General features: G+C 36.9%; 2 protein-coding genes across 4 annotated transcripts in view; one reads left to right on the top strand and one right to left on the bottom strand.

Moving 5' to 3' along the window:
* Nucleotides 1–26,986, bottom strand: part of coq6 (coenzyme Q6 monooxygenase) — a 48,134-nt gene that overhangs the window by 7,464 nt on the left and 13,684 nt on the right. For 2 of the 3 annotated variants that reach the window (XM_067455055.1, XM_067455054.1), the window contains exons 2-4: nucleotides 5,686–5,820; nucleotides 3,793–3,851; nucleotides 705–831 (exon numbers count right to left, since the gene is read on the bottom strand). In XM_067455055.1, the coding sequence (XP_067311156.1) occupies nucleotides 705–831; nucleotides 3,793–3,851; nucleotides 5,686–5,820 (321 nt within the window). Of the gene's footprint in view, nucleotides 1–704; nucleotides 832–3,792; nucleotides 3,852–5,685; nucleotides 5,821–6,250; nucleotides 6,765–26,986 lie in introns of those variants that run through there. The other variant, XM_067455053.1, reaches the window with a different exon arrangement.
* Nucleotides 6,910–15,319, top strand: fam161b (FAM161 centrosomal protein B). The gene is made up of 9 exons (XM_067455052.1): nucleotides 6,910–7,131; nucleotides 8,425–8,735; nucleotides 9,648–10,078; nucleotides 10,511–10,842; nucleotides 10,938–11,059; nucleotides 13,908–14,075; nucleotides 14,167–14,266; nucleotides 14,360–14,526; nucleotides 14,929–15,319. The coding sequence occupies exons 1-9, from the start codon at nucleotides 7,114–7,116 to the stop codon at nucleotides 15,008–15,010; spliced, it is 1,731 nt and encodes a 576-aa protein (XP_067311153.1). The 5' UTR covers nucleotides 6,910–7,113; the 3' UTR covers nucleotides 15,011–15,319.

Genomic DNA, 26,986 nt, shown 5'->3' with positions numbered 1-26,986 from the left:
AAATAGAAGGCCGTTAAAAAACACCAATTTGACAAACACGTGAACACGCACGTGCTACCACACATCTGTTTAACGTAAGACGCGTTTTAAAAAAGGACTGTTTTTAAAAATATGCAGTTTTACAGAGCATGGCATGGAAAAGCCAAATGCAGAGCCTTGGAATGGTTTAGTTAATTACAACAACAAAATGTTACAGTAAAACGCTGTCCGTGCTCGGGCACCCCGAGCGAGCGAGATGCTACGGCTGGAAAGGAATGTGGTTTCTTTAAATGGGTCAATAGACCACTGCACGTGTCCAAACAGGGTGGCAATTCTCGTGGGGCTTCAAACCCCCACCAAAAGCAATGTGCTGGATGATCGAAATAGCAGGAAAAACATGCATGTGTCCAAAGAAGTGGAATCTTTAGGGGAAAAAACATAAGAAGAAAGACGTTCAAAAGGAGTACGAGTATAAATAAACATTTTGCCAAGACAGGAAGGAATGGCTTGTGGTGACATCATTTGCCAAGCCATCCCTAAAACTAATTAACAGGGAGCCTACTTCAGCACAGGCTCCTACAGGGAGAAACATGGGAAGAGCGCAGCAAAAGCAACGATCAAGGATATATCATCATGTAATGATCAAAGTTGAGTGTGTAAAGCAGTGATTACAAAAACAAACACATAAATGGATCCATATATCAAACATCAAATGTGTCCGTTACCAGAGAGAGTCTGCAGCTGTTTGGTGAGGGCGGCCACAATGACGTCGTTCTCAACGATGTACGCCATCTCGTCCTGCAGATTCTCCTTATCAAATGTAATCAGGGCATCTGAACAAGCATCCCAAACCTAAAGCAAAAAGCCAAATTATTGCTGTGGTTTACAACTCTATCCTTAAGCGACCACTCGGCTTCTATTTATGGATTTCCAAAAAGCACGTGCTTCACTGAACTTCAACACATCAAAGCCGTTCGACTGAGTGAAGAGTTTTGCCAGATACTCTAACCAAACATCAAACTAGATTCAACAAAAGCCACCAACAGCCCTTGAGGTTGCACGGTTGACTTTGTAAACGCACTGGGGTGAGGCAGAAATGTAAAATGCCATTCTTCGCGGCGATTTATGCTCGTATTTATAGTTAAGCCAATAATAAATAACAAATATGCGAACATTACTGTCGAGCTAAGTTTGTTTCATCCAAGTTGCCTTGCAACCTAGTTAATAAAACATGCTGCTGGTTTTAAATGCAAAAACGTCTTGGTGATTGACGCTGCTTTTTTTCAAACTTAAAACGACTTGTAACTAAGGTGACAGGCAAACAATTAAATCCATGTGTAACATGGATTCAGAAGGACTGTTCCATCCTTGTTATACAGCCATGCTAAAACCACTAATAGTAGTGGTTTTGCAATTTTTGATACATGGTTACGTGGAAGATTTAAAACGTGACCAACCCACAATTATGAGGATTTTACACATTGGAAAAACACAGCTGTTGATAAGCTTTGGAGTTGCTATGTACTTCAAGTCATTGCCAAATTAAAACGTCCCTTGCCAAAAATAAGCCATTTAACGTAATTTCTGCAACAAAGATACCAGAAAAGGTTCAGACCACTATGGAGGGGAAAAAAATCTAGCTGATAACACTTTAGGGAACCTCCACACTCCACAAAAAAAAAACCAAACCCGCTTTAGTCGCTTTCCTCTAACCGCCTGAATTTAATTGGAGAGCAAGAGGGAACCTAGCTCAGTTCCTTTGCAATTTCATCCTTGCTTGGCACTCGCAAACAAACAAACAATCTTTAAGGGGGTACAGGAAAGGTATAATAGGCGAGGTATATCACTATAAAGTGCACTCTGATGACATCCCTTAGGTTGCCCAGAAACCACAGCATTTCATTTTGGCAGTGAAAAAAATCCACATCTTACAGGAGAAACCCCACCACAGCCCTGAAACATGAAGGGTCCTTTTACTTGTGTTCTCCACAGCTTTTAACTCCTCTCCCTGAATCTCACATGAATCTTTGTAATTAGTAGATGCAGGGTTAGATTTATGTAATCTCGCTAAATAAGACTCTAATAGATAAACTGTGGCCGCAAGCAAAACCGAGCTTAACAGTCACGTAGCGATGTGGAGTTTGAGGTTCTGCATCTGTAATGTATGTTTTGTATTCGAAGGCTATGGTTCTGTAGCATTAATTTATGGGTGGCTGCTTACAGTGTGATGATAGGCAAACAACGATGAGCAAAGCACGATACAGCGGTTTTTAATGAACTGGCTTCCTGCACTCAGGAAAATAAGCAGGTAAGGTCATAGTAAATGACTGTGTTGGTTACTCAATGTTTTGCTTAAGTGTTTAGTTGTTTTTAAATTATGCAAGTTTCTTTTATTGTGATATTGATTATATATTTACTTATAAAAAAGTATTAATAAGGGGTTTTGGTTGACATTCTATGAAGCACCTGGTAATACCGTGGTGCGCAGGTTTGGGAAGGTTACTTTTAAAATGTATTTCGCTACAGATTATAAAATATATGCTTTAAACAGTAATTTGTAATGAATCTGTAATTTAGTTTGATTACAGTTACTAAATAGTTAGATTCAATATTTTAGTTAGATTAAGTTTTGTAACAATACTAAATACATTGGAATACTAATAAGGTATGTAACACCAAACACAAGACTTGGTTTTCCTCTGTATATTATTTTTAACAACATCAGATTTCCACAATATTTCTTAAAGCAAAAAATGCAGACAATCTTATTAAAAAAAAAAATATTGATGCTCAAGAAGGCAACACAATGCATAAAGATCTGGGGACTGTAAACTGTTTGAACTGGATGAATAGGTTAAATTGTACTTATTTTGTCTGCTGGGAAACATTTATCCCAAAAAGTTAAGGGCAGTACTAAAAGGGCAGTACTTCTGAAGGGCAGTACTAAATTAAAAAAATATAATCTTTAAACAAAATAAGAAATGTACACATCATCCAGTTCAAAACACTCGTAATGAACTGAGTTTCATTGAAACTTGTTTCTGCAACTAATATATAAAAATGAAGGTAATTGTGACTTTCATCCCACAATTGCGTAATTGCGAGTCTGCGTCTTAAAATGGTGACGTTTTTTCTCAGAATTGTAAGATTTAAACTTGCAATTTTAAACTTGATAACTTGCAAGTTATAAAGTCAAAATTGATTGATAAACCCGTGTTATAAAGTCAGAAAGTCGCAATCCTGTAGGCTAAAACAAACCGGCAGTCTTTTTCACCCCTCACAATTGGATATTATAACTCGCAATTGCGAGTGTATATCTCTCAATTCTCATTTTAAAAAGTCTGAATTGTGAGATAAAAAGTCACAGTTACCTGAACAAATGATTTAACATGAAATATGAAAACAGTAGTGGATGATCCAGGTAATGACAGGCAGGTAAGATTCAGGGGAATGTACATTTTGTAATGTGGAAATTTGTATAAATGCAGTCAAATAAAAGTAAAATTCTATTTTTATGATCCCTCTTATTTTTCTTGTATACTTGTGAGCACAACTGTATGTTAAGATGCTTTTGCAGACTGTCAGTCTGAAATGCACCAATTGTTGTTTGCAATAATTGCCCATGATTACCACCCATTAAAATATAAATGATGAAATATAGTTACTCAAATTTTGTATTTTAAATAAGTAACTAAGTTACATGAGTTTTGTTACTCCCCAACCCTGTGCGTGAATATGATGATCGTTTATTATATGATTGCATAATGGTACTCCCTAATAATCACTGCACTACATCATACTGGTTTTACTGACCTGCATTTTATTATATGGCTTGCATCTCATATTTACAATATGGTCCCAAGCACCAAGACCTGTAACACAATAGGATACAATTACAAAGGCATCACATTTGTTCCTACTCATGCAATTTCTCTTTTATCATATCCAAACAGAACAAAGTATGGAGAGATGAATATAGTAATGGAAAAAAGTACACCGAGAGAGAGAGAGAGAGAGAGAGAGAGAGAGAGAGAGAGAGAGAGAGAGAGAGAGAGAGAGAGAGAGAGAGAGAGAGAGAGAGAGAGAGAGAGAGAGAGAGAGAGAGAGAGAGAGAGAGAGAGAGAGAGAGAGAGAGAGAGAGATACCTACTGACCTATTTCCTGGTGAATCTTTCATATACAAACATTATACTGTAAATAGGTTTAATGACAGGAGTGCAGATTCAGAGCTATGAATGGAACAGATGTACTTATCCTCGCCACAGTCCTTTTGATTGGATTGTGCACCCACATTACCTAAAGTACTGGTTCTAAATAATGCCCAACATCAGCCATAATGCAAACATGCATTCTGTGGACACAATCAAAAGCATATGTTTCATCCAACATAACACACTGTGTAGCCAGGCAACCGAGGGCGGTCCAATGTCCTCAGCATCACATCTACTACTGTGCCTCTCAAATCTATAGTTTTCATTCTGTACCATTTCAAGTACCATTCTGTACTTGTTTACTTTGAATTATATTAAGAAATATATTAAAGGATACTGGTTTAATATTTACTGGTTGGAACTGGTTTAAGATTTGATCTGCAGTCAATGTTTAAAGTAAACTCTAAAAATGTATGAAAGTGTAAAATCACTAAAGGCAAAAGTGAACAACTTACAAAACTGAACAAAATCTTATATACAGAAAAATTATTATATAAATTAAAATATAATTATTATTACAAATCTTACATCATTTACCCCAGGGAATAAATACCCAATAACATTCTAAATTTTAGTCCTCAAAAGTGTTATTTTAGTATTTTTCTTTTTTTAGCACTGCTTGGCTGATTCATACTTTGAGCTTTTCAAAGAATTATAATATAAAAGTATATTTTCATTTTATATATATATATATGTATGTATGTATGTATGTATGTATATATATATATATATATATATATATATATATATATAAATAATTTTAATATATGGCTAACATTAGTTTAAGAACTTTTTTTTAGTACTACAATACATAAACATACATTTCAGTTGCGTACCTAATTTTCATTGTGTCATTTATTATTCATATTCTATTTTATTTCAGCATTATTTAAATTATCTATTCAAATAGTTTTTGTTAATCATAACAAAACTGTTCATCATACAAATATATGGTTTCAGTAGACTGATTCAGTGTTGGGTGTAATGCATTACTAAGTAATTAATTACTGTAAAATAATTTTTCTGTAATTTAATGAGTTACATCTGATGTAATTGTGTTAAATACTTTAGGCTATTGACTACAGAAAAATTAGGTAAAACAATAATGATTATAGCCATACTTTTTAGAGTAATTGTTACAGTTATCTAATTACACTGTTGAAGATGTAATTAGTAATTAATTACTTTTTACAGTAACTTACCCAACACTGCTCTGAATATAGTGTGGCAGATGTTTGGACTACTTCTGTGATGTATCTTTGAGATGCTTTGTTAATTTTTGAAAGACACGAGGATGAATAAATTACAGAAGTATCATATTTGAATGAAATATCCCTTCAAAGCCGCGCTAAATGGACGCCGCAAAAATCAAAAAGTTTTTCCCTATTTGTGATGAACATCAAAGTCAACTTTGATTTAATTGTCCATATCCATATGAATGTTATATGAACCAAAAGTGGCACAAAATAAACATAAACGGGTATAAAAGTGCATACCACTAAGAAGTGTCGCAGAGCCTGGACTGATGGAGCTGACTCTTGTACTGTAGGTCTCAGGGACCCTGTCCATCTCTTTTTTGTGACCAGCCTCCAGCAGAAGAATCTTCTTCCCTGTTAAATTTGGATCTAGACCTGAAAGAAGAACACGGATAGAATGCAGGGTGATTTATTTGCTTTGTAAATTTTTCATTTCTTTTGTCATTTCTAAATCACCGTGGGGTTGATTCGCGCGTTTTGCATGATTTAACCAATGCATTTGAATATGAACTCATTCAAATTCTCCTCAAATCTGTGCGTTGATTGCACACTGCTTACTTTAGCATCCTAGGGCATGAGAACGTCACATTGCAGTGAAACCGCAATTGCACCCTTCACCTCCAGCTAAAACACTTTCATCAAACAAAATAACCACCTCTCCTTTGCGTGAAAAAACACGGGGTGAAGGAAAGCAACGGGAGAGACTTTATTACTGGGAAGTTTGCCAACACTGTACTTATGAGGAAGCGTGGGAGAGTGCAGAGTGGAGCTGAGGGGCAAGCGGGTGCATTTCTCTCTCACTCACCCAAAGAACATGCCATAGCGGTGCCCACCATTCCCCCGCCAGAAATTATAATGTCAAAGAGCTCGTTTTCAGATGTGCAGGATTCCTCATCGCGCGCGGAGGACGTGAAGCCTCTACGCGCTCCATTGAGTGCCCTCACTGCCAAACACTGTCGTCCTATCCCGAACACTGCGAGTCTAGTTAACATCCTAGCGGAAAAACAGACGTGAAGCAACTTGTTACAACTAACAAGCCCGTACGGAAATATCTAACAGCCTCCGTTAAATGTGTCCTGTTATTGACAATAACGGTGGACTCTTATCTATCATCCAGCCATGTTGTTGTCGACAGAGAGAATACGTAAGAGTTTAGTTCTTCCGGGTTTTAAAAGCCACTGAAATAATGAGAGTGGAGCATGGACATTCCCAAAAACATTTAATTTGTCTCCAGTCCACAAATGAGACGTATTTCACACAGCACTAGTACTGAAGTGTAACATTTTTGGCTTTTAAAATACTTTCACTTCTCCAGTTCTTCATCAGTCATTTGAGAAAGTAGCATGATGCAGGCACGTTCTCTTTCGCGCCACCTGCCGTCGTGGAGGGAAAATCAAGGCCGTTCGGTTTATTTAAATGTTTTACATGCCATGGCTGTGCGTGTTTTGTTGCTGCATAAAGTATTTGCTATTTTGTATCTAACATTCCTGAAGGGCATACTGTTGCTTAGGATCCGGTGCGCGCGTTCAGGCACTGGTGGTGGGTGGAGATTGTCATCGGTAGAGATCATAATATCTGACGATTCCAAGGAAATGGAGTGCGTCTCGAGCCTTTACAGTTAATGGATGAGTGTTTGAATAATTTCCTCATAGCGGGATTTATCACACCATGGCTCAGATGACAATGGTGAGAGAAAAAAATAAATAATGTCGGAAGAGGTTATACGATACCAGCGTTTGGAGAGAGAAAAACAAGTGTCTGATGTTTTCCAGTGCATTTATTGATTTACCACTGATTAATCTGCTTGTTTTATTGTGTGTATACAATTAATTTGTATCGCTTTTGACCGCGGCGAATAACAATAATAGACTATGTGCGTTTGAGGTTGCCATAGTAACAACATGCTGTTGACATTCAACAGGGCTCCCCTAGCTAGGAAAAAAAGTAGACATTCAATTATGTTGATGGCATAAATGTTATTTTTTCTTACACCGATGATTACATGTAATCTGGATTATGTAATCTGGTTCCAAAAACAAGTAACGTTAGGCTACTTGTAGTTTGATTATATTACGTTTTAAAATACTCATCAGACTAACGTTAGTTTTTTTTTTATTGATTAGGGTTAGGACCAATCCGAACCTAAATCATTTGACTTTTAAGAAGTGCTGTTTTCTCAACATTGCAACATTGCATAATCAGTTTCCGACGAACACATTATTATTAGTCATTTAACCATGTCTTTGGAAGGCTTTTGTCTTTCTAACATATTGAAATGTACATATTCACATAATTTCATAGTTAAATGCAGACAGTGCAGGGATTCCCCAACTTTTTTTATCAGCTGAACCTCTTTGACCTAATATATTTAGGTTTACTTGAATTACCCCTGATATTTTAAAATAAAAAATTCACGGTTCTCTGATGTCAGTTTATGGTCACAAAACATGTTTTTTTTTTAAAGTTATGTTTTTTGTTTTATTTTGATTGTTTGTATTTTAAAATTATTATTTTTTTATTTAAAATCTTAATGATTTAATTAATATCTTTTCATTAAACTACACTTTGATAGCCCTATCAAACTCCAGTCTGAGCAACCCTGACATAATGTAATATTTAATGCACTTCATGTTGTTAATAACAAAGAAGGGAATATATTTTCTTGATCTTTGTACCTTTATATAAATATGATACAAGTTTATCCTATTCAAATCAATGACATAAACGAGTTAGGTGAATAATAGGTGAGTAATCAAAAAGTAGTCTGTGAAAATAAGTAGTATTACCATAAACGTGTAATGTAATGGATTACTAACTACAATTTGTGTCATGTAATTTGGAATCAGTAACCGACTACAGTTTGTAAGTAATCTACCCAGCAATGTATAGTTTTTTCCCTTTGTAATTCAGTTCTTTAATGCTTGCATTCATGCAAATCATTGCATACTAAACTAAAATAAATACATTTTGTCCATCCAGATTTCTCCCACTTTAGCCTTGTCCGGATCTAAAGAGGGAGACAATGCACACGTTTCGGAATGCCAGCTGTCCTCCAATGAGGATAGGAAGAAGTCTGAACTCTCTCTTGAGGTGCATTTGGAGGCTCTGAAGGCCAAACGTAAGGAGCAGCTGGAGAATTTAGAGCTTCAGCACCAGACTGGGCTGGAGAAGAGAGTATTGCAGAACTCACTGCTCACCAGCAGCACTGAGTGGATGCTTAAAGCCAATATACTGCAGCAGAGCATCAGCGATCATGATGGCCGAAACTCTGAGAACCGCAAACACCACAGGTAATTCATATCTTAAAGAGTTAGTTCACACAAAAATTCTGTCAACATTTACTCACCCTCAGTTTAACAGCGTAACACGAGAATGAACCTCACTGGTTCTTGCTAAAGTCCAATCCAACAATCCAACGCTCTTCATTGACTTTGCATTGCGTGAAGCGGTCGCCTCATCTTTTCTTATTTATAACAAGAAATAGAACAATGTCTAAAAGCTGATGTGACAAGGTGTGCAGCAAACAAGCTAAAAAAACACATAACTACGTTTTTATAAGCTTTCGATCCCAAAAAACTAGCATTTAAGGAGACAAAAGTGCCTACAGGCAATAAGACGTAAAGCTTCAACAGGAAGAATGGGTCAATTTTGGGATCCTGACACTTAGTATGCCTACGTGTGGAGTACACATTTTGTCAAATATCCAAATGTCAGTTTTGTATATTATATTTCCTGTCGCTGATTACTTTACCCTTCAGTGGGCGCAGTTCTCAGTGTAATATAACAAGTCGCGCTCTGACTCAAGTGACTGTATCCACTTTTGTGTCCTTAAACGTTCATTTTTTTGGCTCAACATCTTATAAAAACTTCTGGCTTTTTGTTCCTGGGTTTTTAAGCTTGTTTTCTCTGCACCTTGTCCCATATCAGCTTTTAGACATTGTTAGTTTTTTTGTAATAATTCAGAAATGACAAGGAGGCCGCTTCCCGCAATAGAAAGTCAATGGAGACCCCCCCTCCATTCAGATTTCATCAAAAATATCTACATTCGTGTTCATCAGAAGATGAACGAAAGTCTTACAGGTTTGAAACAACATGAGGGTGAGTAAATGATGATAGAATTTAACTTTTTTGGGTAAACCAATCCCTTTAAATGTGATAACGATGTTTGGCTTGAAACATACGTCGTCCACTCTTGTTTTCAGCTCAAAGGTGATTCTGAAGAATTTTACCTCAAGTGGAATCAAGGCACCAAGAACTTTTCAGGGAACGCTGACAGAGAGACAGAAGAAGCCTCTCCCCCAAAATTCACAGAAAGCCAAAGAGGAGGCGGACCGTGCTGAGTGTCAGAAACAGTTTCGCGTTGCTCCCATCCCTGAGCACATCTCTAAGCCTCTTTATGATAACCTCATCCATGAACAAGAGCGCTTGAGGAAGAAAGGTCTTGAGCAGAGGAGAGATTTCCTCTTGACCATGCAGAAGCCCTTCGGGTTTCACAAGAGGGAGGATGAGAAGCAAGAGAGGCTGAAGGAGGAGATGGGCTCTGCCAATAAAAGTGAAAAAACAGGACCAGTTTGTGTGAGGAAACCTATACCCAAAGCAGTCTCAAACCCCATCGGTCCTAAACAGTTGAAAGGTACCATTTCTATGAACATTTAATCAAAATAATATAGAATTTTTTAATTGATTTATGAAGGGTCATGTGACAATGAAGAAAGCTTTGCCATCACAGAAATAAATGACGTTTTAAAATATATTCAGTTATTTTATATTATACTGTTTTACTTAATGTTTGACTAAATAAATGCAGTCTTTGTGAACATAAGAGACTTCTTTTAAAAAACATTACAACATCTTTATTATTCCAAACCAGAATATGTGCATAAAACAAAATTTGAAACATATTTAAATGAAAATTAACAAATTAAAGGAAATCAAAAATTAAAAAATCTATATTAATCAAATTTAATTTTCCTTTTTAATTTGAGAATGTACATTTCATTTGTATTTAAATAAAATAAGCCATAATGCACTAACCCTCAATTTTCTCTATGTGATGGTTGTTCAGAACAGGAGCAGCAAAGGAAGGTTCGCATTCATCTGAGAGCACAGGAGACTATGAAAGCTTCCACAGCACCCATTCAAAGGAAGGAAGCCAATGCGGATAGCCAGACCCGCAGTGCTCAGAAGAGCAAAAACAAGATGCTGGGTTACTTGGACCAGAAGCTGTCCTTCAGACCAAAAACTAACTCCGCCGTGCCTAACTTTGACAAGCTCTACCAGGCCTTTCAACAGAAGGCAATGGAGACAGCAGCGAGGAGAGATGTCACTGAGTGTAAACCCTTCCAGCTGCGCACATCTGCACTACAGCCACGCCACAGGAGTCCAGAAAAGCCACAGGTTGCAATTTTCATGAGTAGAATTGATTGTAGTGGCTTGATGGACTTTTGAAGATTATTTTTAACATAATTGTTTTTGCAATTTTTCAAACCTAGGAATCTATAGACGAGATAAGTCTAAAGAGAAGCAGTTCACTTGGTGGCCTGACATCACTGTCTATGGATACTCTTCCAACTTACATAACAGATGCTGCCAGGAAAAGATCCATGGCTGTAAGGTGAGCCTGTTGCTTCTTAAATGTTCCCAATTTTACGAATGACTCTTAGGCTGGGAAAACCCAGACAACTTTTGGCAAATTTAGATATGCTCTGCAAGCAGTCTGACAAAGAGCCCATTCAAGCCCATTTCTAATCCGTCGAAATCACGGCACCAATCAGAAACATTTGGGCGGGCTTTACACGATGATGGCAGATTTTGCACATTACAAAGATGGATGCCGCCGTGTAACATCACTCGTTTAAAATCAGCTATCACATCTGTTTTAAGCGATTTAAACTTTTCCTTTTCGTTAAAACCCGAGCAAAGAACAACATTCGGCTACCAGATGTGGATTACACCGGCTACTTTGATGGATGGGGAGTGTGATCATGTGCTAACACACACACAGCAGCTCTGTATTCTGTGCTTATCTCCTCACTAGATCTGGTAATCATGTACAAAAATTGTAAGTAATTAACTAGCGTAACTATGCTCAAGTCTGAAAATGTTCTAACACATCTGAAATGACTGAATTTGAATAAAGTTTGTGAGACAATTTTCCAAAGACTCATCAATATTATTTTATTTTCAAAATATTGCAAATCGCGCTCTAATCGCAATACAAAAGCCTTACAATTGCCATCAGAGCTTGATGTTTTCTGTTCGACCGTCAATCCGAGATGTTTCAGTTGGTCTGAGATGCTATTAGGTTTTCCAAACTTTGCAAAAATGTTGATGAGATGACGGACACCAGCTATTATCATATTTCTTTTACAACAACGGCAAAAGTCGTCAGAAGCCATTGCAACATCATCTTCGAAATCTGAGAATTGCTGTCAGCCTCAGATGTTTCTCTGTTGCTCTGCAATCGTCATCTCCTTCATCACTCTGATTGGTTTTAGGTCTATCCAATTGAGACATTTGAGCAACGCCTGTTGGTGACGCCCCTTTCGAAATGACTTGTCTATGAAGCTTTGCCAGACCATAACTCGGTTACTACTGAGAATGGTCTGGTTCTAACCAGGCTAAATGACTTTGATAAAAATGATAAAATCTGAATTAATAATTTTCCTTTATAATTATTTCCTTCGTTTTTCAGAGAGAAAAACACTTGAATTAGATTTATTTACAATTTGTATACAATGAGTATCAAATAGATTAAATTATAAAGTTCTTTGACATAGGCCCCTTCCATAGTCAAAATCCAGAGGGTAGCGGATGCTTGCAGTTCCTGCCTGAAGATGAAGGCAGGAGCGGAGCCTATGGACAGGGACCGACCTGGTAGTGGGGGGGAGGATGGGGGTGAACGCGGGCATCAGTATCTGTGAACGTAGTAATAGGATTGGCTAGATTCTGACCTGCCTGAAATGGGTTGTCAGTAATTCCAGTCTTACTTTCTGCATGAGCCTATATAAATTTGTAAAACATTTGCATAATGCCAGCCTGTTTTTCATTGACTGCCCGCGAACAACGTCTACTTTGGCCCGCCCTTTGGTTCATGTTGTTGTAATGTCGAGAAAAAAAGCACCAATCCAAAAGCAAATCCACTATGCATGCACTTCTAAAGGATGTCGACTCTGGGTTGAATTGATACAGTAAAACTGACGTCTTGTCTTCAACAAGTGCTGAGGAAGCCTCCAGAGCTTAAATTCATATATGGTAATGGGTGTTTCATTTCTGACATCCACTGTAAACAGTAAAACAATCACAACAGACTGAGCCAACTGACCAATCAGAGCAGGATCGTGGAAAGGAGGGGTCTAAAGAGACTGAATCCTTGATTGAATAATTTCAGACCCTGGGAGAAAACCGGTGATCCTGCAGTATATTATGAGAACATTTTTGTTTTTTGACTTTGGATGCATGTTAACCTATTGTAGGAGACCTCCAAAACTAAATCAGTAAACTTTAAAGGAACTGTATGTAAGAAATGTATTTCAATTAATCATAAAATGGCCTTGATATGTCACTAGACATTTAGAAATCATGTTAATTTCAAATACTTATATCACTGACAACAGTAGTCCAGCCAAGATATTGTCATTTAAAAGTTGTTGTTGCAGCCCTCAACTTATGTTGATGTTTTGGCCTGAAGCTCCACCCTCCATCTATCGACCAATCACAAAGTCAATTGTGTTTCAGCATCCGAGTTGCCAGCTCTACTCTAGTTACCACAGCTGCAGATCTACAAACGTTCCTGCTGGATCCTCCAGCTTATCTGGCAACCTCGAGTCAGGGAGGAGGGGGAGAGGGGATACACCTGGAGTACCAGTTTTGGTCACAATCTTACTTACACTTCCTTTAAAATAGTATAATAATAGCCTAGAAATCTAGACACACCCTAGTGACAGCAAATCAAATTTGTCGTCTAGCAACTCTCCATAGACAAAGTCTGTTCAGGCCAATCCCATCATGTATAGAGTCGGTGGGTGGGTTTAACATAATTACGGCAGAGTTGCGTGCTACTTGTAAACAAAGAAGCTGGCAAACAGCGGTCTTTCGAATCGGCATTGGCCACGACCCTGGAACACTTTGAGTTGAGCTTTTCATTGAGAAAAGAACATCACTGAAATTATTCTTAAGAAGGGAAGATGTGTTCAGTGTTTTGCCAACCGGTTACGGCGAAAGTTTAATCTATCAACTAGCTCTGCTTCACATTGCTCTGGCTGGTTGTACCGCTATACGTTTGCGTGCAGAGGGAGTTTGAAAGAAAACCGTTTATCCCGCCTCTCGGATTGAGCCCTGTCAATGGTGAGTTCCCAGACCAAACATCTTGATGTGGGTCTGGCTAGTATAATAGGGCACTTTAATAAAATTTGCCTTTTTATTATCATAAAAAAGCGATGCTTAATTCACTTGTCATACAGGAGATCTCTGGAGCTGAAGGATCTCAAGGAGCAGGAGAACGCAGAGTGGATGAAGCAGCACAGAATCAAATCTCAAGCCATGAGCAGGGCAGTGGCAATGAGAGCCAAAGCAATGGACCCCCATAAGAGTCTTAAAGAGGTCTACCAGGAGAAACTCAAAAAGCATCGGTAAACACTTTGAAAAACATGTCGGAGGACTGTGATGAATGAAGAAGCCATCAGGAATGTAACAACTGATTATGTGTCCTTGTGAATGTAGGCAAGCTGATCTGGAAAGGATGAAAGATTATCAAAAAGAGCTGAAGGAAATCAAATCACGAGTGACAGCTCGCCCGTACCTCTTTGAGCAGGTGTCGCAGGTACACCACTTGAAAAACCTCAAAATCTATTATCTTCTAAATAATTCAACAGTGATTTTACCATATGCATATACCTAATGCTTTTTTTTTTAGGAAAATGCCAAGAATAATGTTGAACGTAGATATAGGAATACTTTGGAACAAGCAGGTTTGGATGAAAATTTTGTGAGATCAAAGGGAGAAACAAGTAAGGCCAAAAATGTGGACAATGAGTCTGTGGATGAGGATCATTACAGCACTGAAAGCGAAACCCAGAAGAGGTATGGAGACGCATTAATGGTGGGGGTTTAAAATAAACGTGGTCATTTTATTTGTAGTTAATATGTGTTATGATTATCACAGAGCAGAACAAATCTTTTCAGTGCAAAGATTTAACAGTGTGTTAAAGCATTTATCCTAGTTTTGATGAAAGGTTTGACATTACTTCCTCTCTTGTGACCCATACCATTAAAAAATAAAATCTTCTTGCTCAATGGAAATACAGTAGATGTGGTTTTGACATATGAAAAGATCTTTTTATCATAGATCTGTTTTTTTTTATGATTTGATGTCATCCAGGAATAAGCTTTATTGTCATTGGCATAGTGAAAAAGTAACTATGCAAATATTATGATGTAGCGGTCATATGGATTCACGGTGTTCTACTATCGTTTTATTTGCAGTGCAGAAAGTGGGGAAGACAGTGTCACAAATGAGGAGGAAAAAGAAGGGAACGTGGAAACTAAAGAGGAAGAGTTGTGCTGACAGAGGATGTGTTTGGTGGGCCAGTGTATTCCTTCAATATTCCATATGTGCAGAGGAGACTGTGGTCAGACAACGCATCGCTGGCAGATTATTTCAGTTTTGAAATATTGTGTTGTGCATGTTGTTGATTTTTGTTGTTGCTTGATTGTAGTTTGTTTTTATACATATTGTGCTAGTGAAGCAGTGTGGGTCTTTAAACAGCTGAGCCCTCTTATTTTTTATGTTTTTGCAATACAAAGGGCATTATGAATATTCAAGAAATTCCATATGGGTGTCATAACATTTTTAATAAAACAGAAATCAAAAGTTTTATTTTATTATTCTAAGTATTTTAGGGGGCTACCGTCCCAACAAAGAAAGAAATGACCCCAAAAAACCCTTGGCAACCATATTAAAAGCAGTATATTTGCTTGGGTTTTATTTACTGCACATTAAATCATCTTATAAACCACAGAAACAGTTCTTGGGTCTGGTGTTGGGCTCCCTCAAGGTTTGCAAACGCTAAATTGGTGAAGCCTTGTCTTAGCACAAACACATCTTCCACCTGGAGTCTGTTAAATGTGGCTTTGAACGTTTGCTATAATTATAAACTATAACTGTCACAGAGGATGGCTTTATTCATGAAATTCCATTTTAATAAATACACAAATAACATTCAATGACAACTCTTCTTTAGCACAAGGCCCATCTGAAATTCTCATTCCTGAACTCAGGCTATTTTGAGAGGCTGCACTGGTTGAGTAAACAGTCCAGCGTATTTATCCGCTATTGGAAAAAGAGTTTGTGCTAGTGCATTTGGCCACATCAAGAGCTTTTTACTCCAACTGCCCTTTATAGGGAACATCTCTTCAGTTCTAGGTGGATTTTTTTTTTTTTTTTTTTTTAGGAATGAGGATGGAAAGTTCTTAGTTATTTTAAAGATTTTAAGGCATATTTTCTGCTTTTGCTTTAACATGATAATCTTAAGATGGAACGTAATGGCTTGAAACAAGCCGTGTAGCATGCAGTTCATTTTATGGGTAAAAGCTGACTTTTGGAGAAAATATGATAGTCTTGTTAATTTCCAAATAAGGTTGTGGTTGAAGATGTGACAACTCTGAAAACTCCTTGTGCTCATATAGGACTGAAATCTAAACAATGACCTCCTAGTTTCACATGATGATAACCATACTTTTTTTTTTGGAAGTGATTTTTGTGTCTTGGTTAAATGAAATTTAAGGGCCCTATTTAAATGGTCTGAAGCGGATGGTGCAAGTGCACTTAGGGCGTGTCCGAATCCACTTTTGATAGTTTAACAAAAGAAAGAATAGTCTGTGCGCCCAGCACATGATCCAAAACGGTTGTACCTAGTCTCTTAGTGAGACTGTACCAACCATAACATGCAATAAACCAATCAGTCTCATCTCCTATTCCATTTAAAAGCCAGTTGCGCTTGCACCATGGCAGATTCGCTATTTAAATGGCGGAATTTGTGAGAGGAAAGACTGAACGCTTCTCCAGAGAAGAATCCTTTTATTACGTGCCTGGCGCTGGACGTGAAAATGATAACAGAGTCAGGCTGAAACTAGCAACAAACAAAAAAAGTCACAGCCAGAATTTTTTAAGTACAAACGACTTCGATGTTTAAGTTATTTCAACTTAGATAATGTTAACTGACTTTAAAAAATGAGCTACATCTTGTATAACAAACTTTTTTTTATAACATTTCTTAACTTATTTTTATTAATGACTAAGGGGAGGTTCCGTTTTTTTCTAGGCTTGGTTGTGTTTATGGGGCGCAGTATAATATGTCTTTTTTTTTTTTTTAACGCTGTATTTTTCTTATATTTTACCTTTATTCTACACTGCTGTCTCACTGTCCTTTGAACGACTCGTTTGCTTCCTGCTTCTATGAAGCCCATCCCTCTGAAAAACGCAATGGTCTTAGATTGGTTAGATGGCCAAATGTAGTTTCCTGTATTTTTATTGGCTGAAGTGCCAAGCACAGGTTGTCCATAACACCACGCCCCTTACCATTACGGGCAAAAGTCACATCTGCGCTGACTTTATGATGTCACCAACCCGGGAAGAAACTCGTTGTGATCCAAACCGGCCATTTTTGTAGGCGATAAACTGCCATAACTTTAAAAGACAATATCTCCCGTTGCATTGATTTTTTAGCGCTGTAACTTTGCAGATACTGTTTATGCGCGAGCAGCAACATTACACACTAACTAAAGTTAAAAAAGTGAAATCGCATGCAACCGCCCCTTTAAAACAATGTAAAAACACGTTGTCATAACTTATTGAACATATTTTTTTACAGTGTATGACAGGGCCCTAAGTGGAAGTACGGTAGGGCTGCATTCCAACTTGTATATGTATAGTATGCATGCATGCACTATAAGTATTTACTTCACTACTGGAAAAATAAGGGAATCGGGTCATGTCGAAAAGATCATATTTATCGTATGTAAAAAAATCGCACGTGCAAGAGCAGCAAAGCTTTAAGTGTTAAACTCTGGGTTTTCTTTTAGCCCTGAGTTGGTGTTGATGTGACACTAGCTGTGTTTCCTATTTATATTTTGAGATATTGCATAAAAAATAAACACTGGATGGAAACAAAACGTATATCAATTCTAAAAAAATGAATTGATACATTTGATACATTAATATACATTTTGAAACACCAAAATGTATATCAATTCTAAAAAAATGTTCCACAAGAATGATTGGAGAGCAGACGGCACTGTATATAATTTCAAATCATGGTGGGTCTCTGGCCATGTTCAGACCACCAGCAAAAATCTGATTTTTTTGCATGCAGCAAATAAATTGCTGAAATTGGATTTTCTCAAATCTGATTCAAACCACATACAGAGGTGGTTTTAAATGCAATTCCAGTTCCATTTTTAAAGCTGTGTCTCAATCTGAACACTCTGGCTGGATTTGATTTTGAAACTTTGTGTCACTCTTAAAGCGCCACAGCGATAACAGAAAACCACATTTCTGTGGTGACAGAAATGGTGTTCAAATGATATGTCCAAAGATTTTCCTGTCCAATGGAGGAGTTCTACACCGCATCTTGATAGGGAGTTTATTTGGAGAGCGAAATGATGCAGCCTGGTCACATACGTGTATAAGCCTACCAAAGCAACCCATGCAGATAGGTTGGTTATGTCTGGACACACAAACCTCATTTGATCACTTGCAATTAATTAATAGTGTGGACATTCTGCCTGAAAAGATCTGATGTGGGAATCTGATTTGCCTGCAGTCTGAACATAACCTCTAATGTTATAAAATGATCAGTCTGCGTTGCACTGCTTCAAGTCGAACACACCTATTGTAATCTATTGTACAGTGGGTACAGAAGTATTCAGACCCCCTTAATTTTTTCACTCTGTTATATTGCAGCCATTTGCTAAAATCATTTAAGTTATTTGTTTTCCTCATTAATGTACACACAGCACCCTATGTTGACAGAAAAACACAGAATTTATGAAATTTTTGCAGATTTATTAAAAAAGAAAAACTGAAATATCAAATGGTCCTAAGTATTCAGACCATTTGCTCAGTATTTAGTAGAAGCACCCTTTTGATCTAATGCAGCCATGAGTCTTTATGGGAAAGATGCAAAAAGTTTTTCAAAACTGGATTTGGGGATCCTCTGCCATTCCTCCTTGCAGATCCTCTCCAGTTCTGTCAGGTTGGATGGTAAACGTTGGTGGACAGCCATTTTGGGGTCTCTCCAGAGATGCTCAATTGGGTTTAAGTCAGGGCTCTGGCTGGGCCATTCAAGAACAGTCACAGAGTTGTTGTGAAGCCACTCCGTTATTTTAGTTGTGTGCTTTGGGTCATTGTCTTGTTGAAGGTGAAGCTTCGGCCCGGTCTGAGGTCTTGAGCACTCTGGAGAAGGTTTTTTTTCAGGATATCCCTGTACTTGGCCGCATTCATCTTTCCCTCACTTGCAACCAGTCGTCCTGTCCCTGCAGCTAAAAAACACCCCCACAGCATGATGCTGCCACCACCATGCACCATGTATTGGACCGGTGATATTTTTCTCCACACATACTGCCTAAAAATTAAGACCAAAAAGTTCTATCTTGGTCTACTGAGACCAGAGAATTGTATTTATATTGAATATTGAAATTTATTAATAGGATTAACCCCTTGAGATGTACCATCTCGTTTTCGAGGGGGTCCTAATGTACAATCAAAATATAGTTACAAAACAATTACAGATACAATTAACAACAAAACAAAACAAAGCGCACAATAACAACAAAAACAATTATACATGTAATAATAATAAAAATGATATAAATAAATAAATACATTTTACACCACAAAAAAAAAAAAAGTACAAAAAAAAAATACCATTATAAATAAAATACAAATATAGAAAATATTAGCAAAACCAGTGAATAACAGTGACAGTATCAATGATAACATGTACAAGCAACCTTAAAAAAGGATAATAAAGATTGTTTAAACATCCTAAAAGATGTAATAGACCTAATATCAGCAGGTAAATTATTCCAGTCTTTTGGAGCTTTACACATAAATGATCTTTTGCCAATAGTTTTGTGTGCACGAAAAGCAACAAAATAAGTCTGGCCAGAGTGCCTAACATGATAATTTGAAGAAAAAGGTACAAAATATTGTTGAAGATAACTGGGATAGTTAAAATAAATACATTTAAATATGAAATTAAGCCAATGAATGCGTCTTCTCACATACAGAGATGACCATTGAAGTGCGTCATACATTGTACAGTGATGGGTGAAATAAGTACACCCCAAAACAAATCTACAGATTCTATTATATGCTGTATTAAGAGACTCAAGATCTGATTTTGCTGCTGTTTGATAAACCACATCACAATAATCAAAAAACGGAAGTATTAATTGTGAAACAAGTTTCTTACGAACACTATACGAAAAACAACTCCGAGAACGATACAAAGTATTAATTCCCATGTTGACTTTACGTAAAACATGATTAATGTGTGATTTAAAAGAAAGTTCAGAATCAAGCCATACACCTAGATATTTAATAGCATCAACTTTCTGTAAAATAGTACTGTCTTTACATAATACAGCACAAGAACAAGCTTTAGATTTCAGTTTCTGTCTAGAACCAAAAATCATAGTATATGACTTGCTTTTATTAAGCACTAATTTATTTGCTAAAAGCCAATCTTGTACAGCATTAAAATCAGACTGAAGAGATAGATGAATTTGTAAAGGATCAGAATTAGATGCATATATGACGGTGTCATCAGCATAAAGCTGAACTTGGCAATGTTTAAGAATTAATGGTAGGCTATTTACATAAATAGAAAACAGAAGTGGTCCCAGTATTGAACCTTGGGGCACACCACATTGTTGAATCACAAAATCAGATTTGTTCCCATTTAATACAACACATTGTTTTCTATTATGCAGGTATGAATTAAACCACAAAACCGTATTTTCAGAAAGACCAATAGCATGAAGTTTATCTAAAAGCAAATAACGATCAACTAAATCAAAAGCTTTAGTTAAATCAAGAAAAACAGCACCTGTGAGTTTGCCATTATCTGAAGCTGAAAACACATCATTAGTAAACTTAAGTAGAGCAGTAGTCGTAGAATAATTAGACCTAAAACCGGATTGAAATGGTGATAAAATATTTTTAATACACAAATAATTAGAAAGTTGTTTATAAATTATTTTTTCAAAAACTTTAGATAAAGAACATATAATAGATATAGGTCTATAGTTATTAGGATCAAGTACATCACCTCCCTTATGAAGTGGAGTAATGCGTGCACATTTCCAGATAGTTGGCAGCTCACATGTAGACAAAGAAAGATTAAATAAATCAGCTATTGGATACATAAGAATATGAGAGGATAATTTAAGAAACCAATTATCAATCCCATCTAGCCCAACACCACTAGTCACCTTTAATTCATTAATGGCATTCTGAACATCAACTGGTAATATCTTTTTAAATGAAAATAAATCATTACACGATGCAGTCTCATTAAAGGTACCATAATTCAAATAAGAAGAAGATCCTAAAGTAGACCAGACAGAAGAAAAATGCTGATTAAATGCATGAGCAATAGATAAAGAATCATGTAGTATTGTGTTATCAACTCTAATTTGATTAATAGTATGTTTATTTGATGTACTAATAATACTTTTAATTTTATTCCAAAATTGTTTAGGATTTTTAAAATGATAAGAAAGACATTCTTTATAATAATTAGATTTTGCATTTCGGGTTTTAGTCTTACTCAGATTTCTCAAATGCCTATAAACTTCCCAATCTGTATTACTTCTTGATTGACGAAATGTTTTCCATGCGTTGTCCCTTAGCCTAAAAAGACTAATAAGTTCGGAGCTAATCCACGGAAGATGATTGCCCTTAACCTTAACAGTCTTCCAGGGAGCATGTTTATCTACAACATTAATGAACGCAGTATAAAAAAAATCCCACGCATTCTGTACATAAGGAATTAAAGCAAATCTATCCCAATTAATAGAAACCAAATCGTTAATAAATAAATCGAAATTAAAATTTTTATATTGTCTAATTTTAATTAATTTTGGTGGTAATTTAGGTACTCTAATTTTCCACACACAAAATATGATGGAGTGATCACTAAAGCAATCAGACATAACACCTGCCCTTAAAAATCTATTTGGGTGTGAGACAAGTATCCAATCAAGAAGAGATTGTGTGTGAGAAGTAACTCTAGTCGGCTCATCAATTAATTGTGTAAGATTTAAACTATTAAATATATTTTTTTCTTTATCGGATGACTTCTCTAACCAATTCTTATTAAAGTCGCCCAATAAAATTATTTCATTTCCACCAATGACAGAATTAATAGTAGATATCAGGCAACTAAAGGACTCCGCCGGTGAAGAGGGTGGTCTGTATATGCTTCCAATAATTATACATTTATTTGAGTGAAAAATCACCTTGATAAAAATACATTCGAAATATGACGGATCAACTGTAGGTATAATCAACTCCGATACAAGACCAATAGAAACATATATAGCCACACCTCCACCCCTGGAGCACCTATCATATCTATAAATAACATAATTGGTTAAGTTTATTTCGTTATCTGAAACACTGCTATTAAGCCATGTTTCAGAAAGAGTAATTATATCTGGTTTGTTTAAATCAACCCACGCACGAAATAAATCAATTTTGTGCAACAGACTTCTAATATTCAAATGAATAATTTTTAGTCCCTTAATCCCGTCAAGCATGAAAACTATCACTAACAATAATACTGACACTGATCAAACATAAAAGAAAAAAATTCTGAATCCATAGGCTTAAGTACATTACAAAAATACAGAAATTATAAAATAAATTAAACACAACAAAACCAACATCACACATTACAAAACAAAACATAACACATAAACACAAAATACAAACACGTACAACCACCACACCCTCCAAGAATAACCCAGCTGCCCCAGACCCCACATTCCAGGGCATTCCAGTGAGTAAACCAAATAATATACGTCAAAAACTTATCAACTCAACTCAAACAGCGTTCATAATCAAAATAATAAAGAATGTAACTTAGAAGAAAAATAAATAAATAATATTTTAGAAAACAAAACAACCTCAAGAATATTGTTAAACTACTTTTTTGACGAGAGAAGAAGAAGGAAGAAAAAAAAAGAGAGAGAAAAAAAAGAAAAAAAAACTCGTTATCCAGAGAATAAGCATCAACCTCACCTTGTAGCTACAATCATTATCAGAGATCTGAGGTGGTGACATAAAAGCAGCTTCGGCATCTTTATGGCAGCTAAAACATTGCTGTTTGCCATCAACAAGAACACACAAAGTGCAAGGATATCGAAGAAAGTATTTCATGTTGAGTTCACGAAGCTTACGCTTAACAGGATCAAAACTCTTGCGCCTCCTCATCAAGTCAGCACTAAAGTCTGGAAAAATATATACTTGTGACCCGTTATATTCAAGCTTCTTTTTCTCCCTCGCAATGCGAAGAATTTTCACCTTGTCCTGGAAGTTTAGGAGTTTAATCATAATAGGCCTAGGTTTGGCTCTATCGCTTTGACGAACTGTCGGAGAGCGATGAGCCCATTCAATGATCGGCGGAGTGGAAAAATTGCCTTGACCCAAAAGCTGTGGAATCAGCCGGGACATGAAGCCAGTAATATCATTGTCCTCTGATAACTCCCGAACTCCAACAAAGCGAAGATTAGAACGCCGGCTTCGATTATCCAAATCGTCAACTTTGTCGATCAGGTAGGAGTTGTCTTTCTCCAGTTGTTGAATCCGAGCGACACACATTTGAACGTTGTCCTCATTAGCCCCAACTCGCTGTTCCAACAAGTTAACTTGGTCTCCTAAAGTACTTAATGAATTCTGAATACTGCTCAAACTACTATGAATGGACTCCGTTTTCACATCAATGTGAGTCAGCGTATCAGTCTTGCTTTGTTGAATGGCTTCCCACAAAGTTTGAAGTGAGATATGTGGCTCCATTTCAACAAACAAACAATCCAAAAAGCAGAGCGGGGGGAAAAGACTGTGTGGCTATATAAAGAAGCATTAAAGCCAACGTACAAAGAGGCAGTCCAGATAAGAGAGATCCTACAAAGCTACTATAATAGCAATAAGCATGCTTAGAGTTGAGCTGGACGCGTTTACTCACGCTGCGGCCATCTTGGATCTTGGATAATTCTAAATTTCTCACCATCTTGGAGTCCTTCAGGTGTTTTTTTAGTGTCTTGCACTGAGGAGAGGCTTCCTTCGGGCCACTCTGCCATAAAGCCCCGACTGGTGGAGGGCTGCAGTGATGGTTGACTTTCTACAACTTTCTCCCATCTCCCGACTGCATCTCTGGAGCTCAGCCACAGTGATCTTTGGGTTCTTCTTTACCTCTCTCACCAAGGCTCTTCTCCCCCAATAGCTCAGTTTGCCCGGACGGCCAGCTCTAGGAAGAGTTCTGGTCGTCCCAAAACGGATCGCCATTGTCACATGATTTCAGCAGTTTGACAGTTTGACACGCGATCCAAACTGCTGAAATCACGTGACATTGGCGATCCAAATCATTGATCGAGTCATTGATTCCTGGCCGTTTGAATTTTTTTTTGAGGAACACGGAAGAGAAGACAATCAAGAGATTAGACGTTCAAGAGATTCTAATCAACCAACTGATGTCACATATGGACTACTTTGATGATGTTTTTATTAGCTTTCTGGACATGGACAGTCAAGTGAGCATAGACTGCATATGCTCTGGGACTAAAATATAAAATATCTTAAACTGTGTTCTGAAGATGAACGGAGGTCTTACGGGTGTGGAACATTAGGGTGAGTCATTTATGACATCAATTTCATTTTTGGGTAAACTAACCCTTTAAGAATTATGGAGGCCACTGTGCTCTTTTAGGAACCTTAAGTGCAGCAGAAGTTTTTTGTAACCGTGGCCAGATCTGTGCCTTGCCACAGTTCTGTCTCTGAGCTCTTCAGGCAGTTCCTTTGACCACATGATTCTCATTTGCTCTGACATGCACTGTGAGCTGTATATAGACAGGTGTGTGGCTTTCCTAATCAAGTCCAGTCAGTATAATCAAACAAATCTGGACTCAAATGAAGGTGTAGAACCATCTCAAGGATGATCAGAAGAAATGGACAGCACCAGAGTTAAAATATATGAGTGTCACAGCAAAGGGTTTGAATACTTAGGACCATGTGATATTTCAGGTTTTCTTTTTTAATAAATCTGCAAAAATGTCAACAATTCTGTGTTTTTTTATCAATATAGGGTACTGTGTGTACATTAATGAGAAAAAAAATGAACTTAAATGATTTTAGCAAATGGCTGCAATATAACAGAGTGAAACATTCTAGCTCTGGTCCATTTACCGTTCACATTGGCATTTTAACACAGAACCCTAAAGCTATAGGGAATATGTTCACAGCCTGTTTGGTTGGCTTTTATTACGTATATTTTGCGCTAGAACTTACGAACCCCCAAAACAATGATGTGTGCAGGGCTAAATGCACTCGTTGTATGTGCGTAGCTATGATGGTATTTTGACCAGCTGAGAACTTGTAGAGAGCTTATAAGGAATCCGACAGGAATCCCTCCGTCACACACAAACAAAGATCTGCTATGAGGACATGCGGTTCGAATGTCTGTACTGAACTAGGATGGGCAACATCGCTACTATGAGGAGAAAAAAAAAACAGGTATGCTATTCTTTTTAATGGACGCATCTTGTGACATATTTCAGTTGAACAACACAGAGATTGTTTAGAAACGATAATTTCTTCAGGCTCGCTTGTTTAGTGCACACCAGGGTTCAGATGGCAGTGTTCACACTTATTTAAATTAACTGCACAAACAGAGCAATCACACTTGGGTTCGTTTTAATCGAACCAAACATGCCAAGTGTGAACACACCCTTAAACGCACCATTAGTCTCTGCTGGTACTGTAGGTGCTGTAATTAAATCATAGTGTTTGCAAAAAACATCCTTCTCCAGTGATGATCATTCAAAAGTAGCTATATATTCTGCATATATTTGTGATTTTGTGAAACATTTAAATTATCACATCATAAAGTAGTAATACAACAGCACTCTTGGTTGCAAGTTTTTTGTAAGCATTAGCAGCTAAATTCATTAATCACTTAACTTTTTGGGTTTATAAATTTGAAACAAAAATCTACTGTGGCAGCTCCAGCCTCACATTCTGAAAATTTTGAGGTATCTTAAGTATATCATTCTAAGAAATTAATTTCATTTTGTTACGTGTCACTGGAGGTTTCTTTTAAATATGTAGCTAGAAGTTGACTGGCAAACTCAGTGTTTCATGCACACACTGAAACTGACACATCAGTCAAGTCATTTTGTGAGGACAGAACACTGTGTTTGAGTGACAGCTAACTGAAAGTTCAAGTGCTCCTGCGAGGTCGCCATGGCAACTGTGCTCTCTCCTGTGCTTTGGGTCTCGCTGTCACAACTGAATGTCCCTTACACTGACAAAATGAATCAGGTGGGACATAATGTGCAAATTATTTAGGGAATCCCAGAAAACATTTGTTCACCGTCTACTTGTGATCATGAAGAAAATATAATAAAACAAAACAAACATGGATTGACTAATATTTCTGAATAATCAGGTCTTTGTATCTTTTTAATGTTTTTGAAAGTCTTTTATGCTTACCGAATCAGAATTTGATTAAAAATGACTAATATTGTGAAATAATTTTACAATAAAGTTTGATTCAGCATCATTACTCCAGTCTTCAGTGTCACATGATCCTTCACAAATCATTCTAATATGATGATTTGCTGCTTACTATTTCAAACATTTCTTTTGAATTCTTAATAAAATAAGATCTTGCTGTCAACTTTTGAAAGGTAGTGAATGTTCAAGAACTATTTTTTCAAAGTAGGGCTCTACAGTGAATATATATAGATGCATTTATAGATTCTTCAGATGGTTTTCTAAATAACTTTTTCATGGTTTTCTGGTTAATTGTAATCTTTATTTAAATAAAGAAGAAATGCTTCTAAATAGCGCTAAAAATGCTTGGCTGTGTTTCACTGACTGTGTACAAGAATATCACCTTATGCAAGCCAAGGCTTGTTTGTTTAAATTTGATGCTTTATAATTATTCGGAAACAGAAGTACTTTGAATCTTTATCGTCTTTCACTCATCTATGAATCCATACATTCATATTAGTTCTCCTTAAATGTTTTCTTTGATTATAGATGCATACGGAGTGCATGAAAGTGTTGTTATTTTTGTTGACGGCCAGACTCTCACCTGTAGGAGGAGCTATGGCTCATAACATGTAACACTAGGAGCAGATCAGAGATATTTCCATTCTCTCCTTATTTACTGTCCATATGAGCACACTATCACAGGGATGAGAGAATTTAGGACAGTTAGAGTGTGAAGGAATAAAAAAAAGATCAACACATTTT

Source organism: Pseudorasbora parva, chromosome 10 (assembly GCF_024679245.1).
Source record: "Pseudorasbora parva isolate DD20220531a chromosome 10, ASM2467924v1, whole genome shotgun sequence".
NCBI lineage: Eukaryota > Metazoa > Chordata > Actinopteri > Cypriniformes > Gobionidae > Pseudorasbora > Pseudorasbora parva.
Note: the sequence above shows the minus strand (reverse complement) of the source record. Positions and strands in the feature narration are given on the sequence as shown.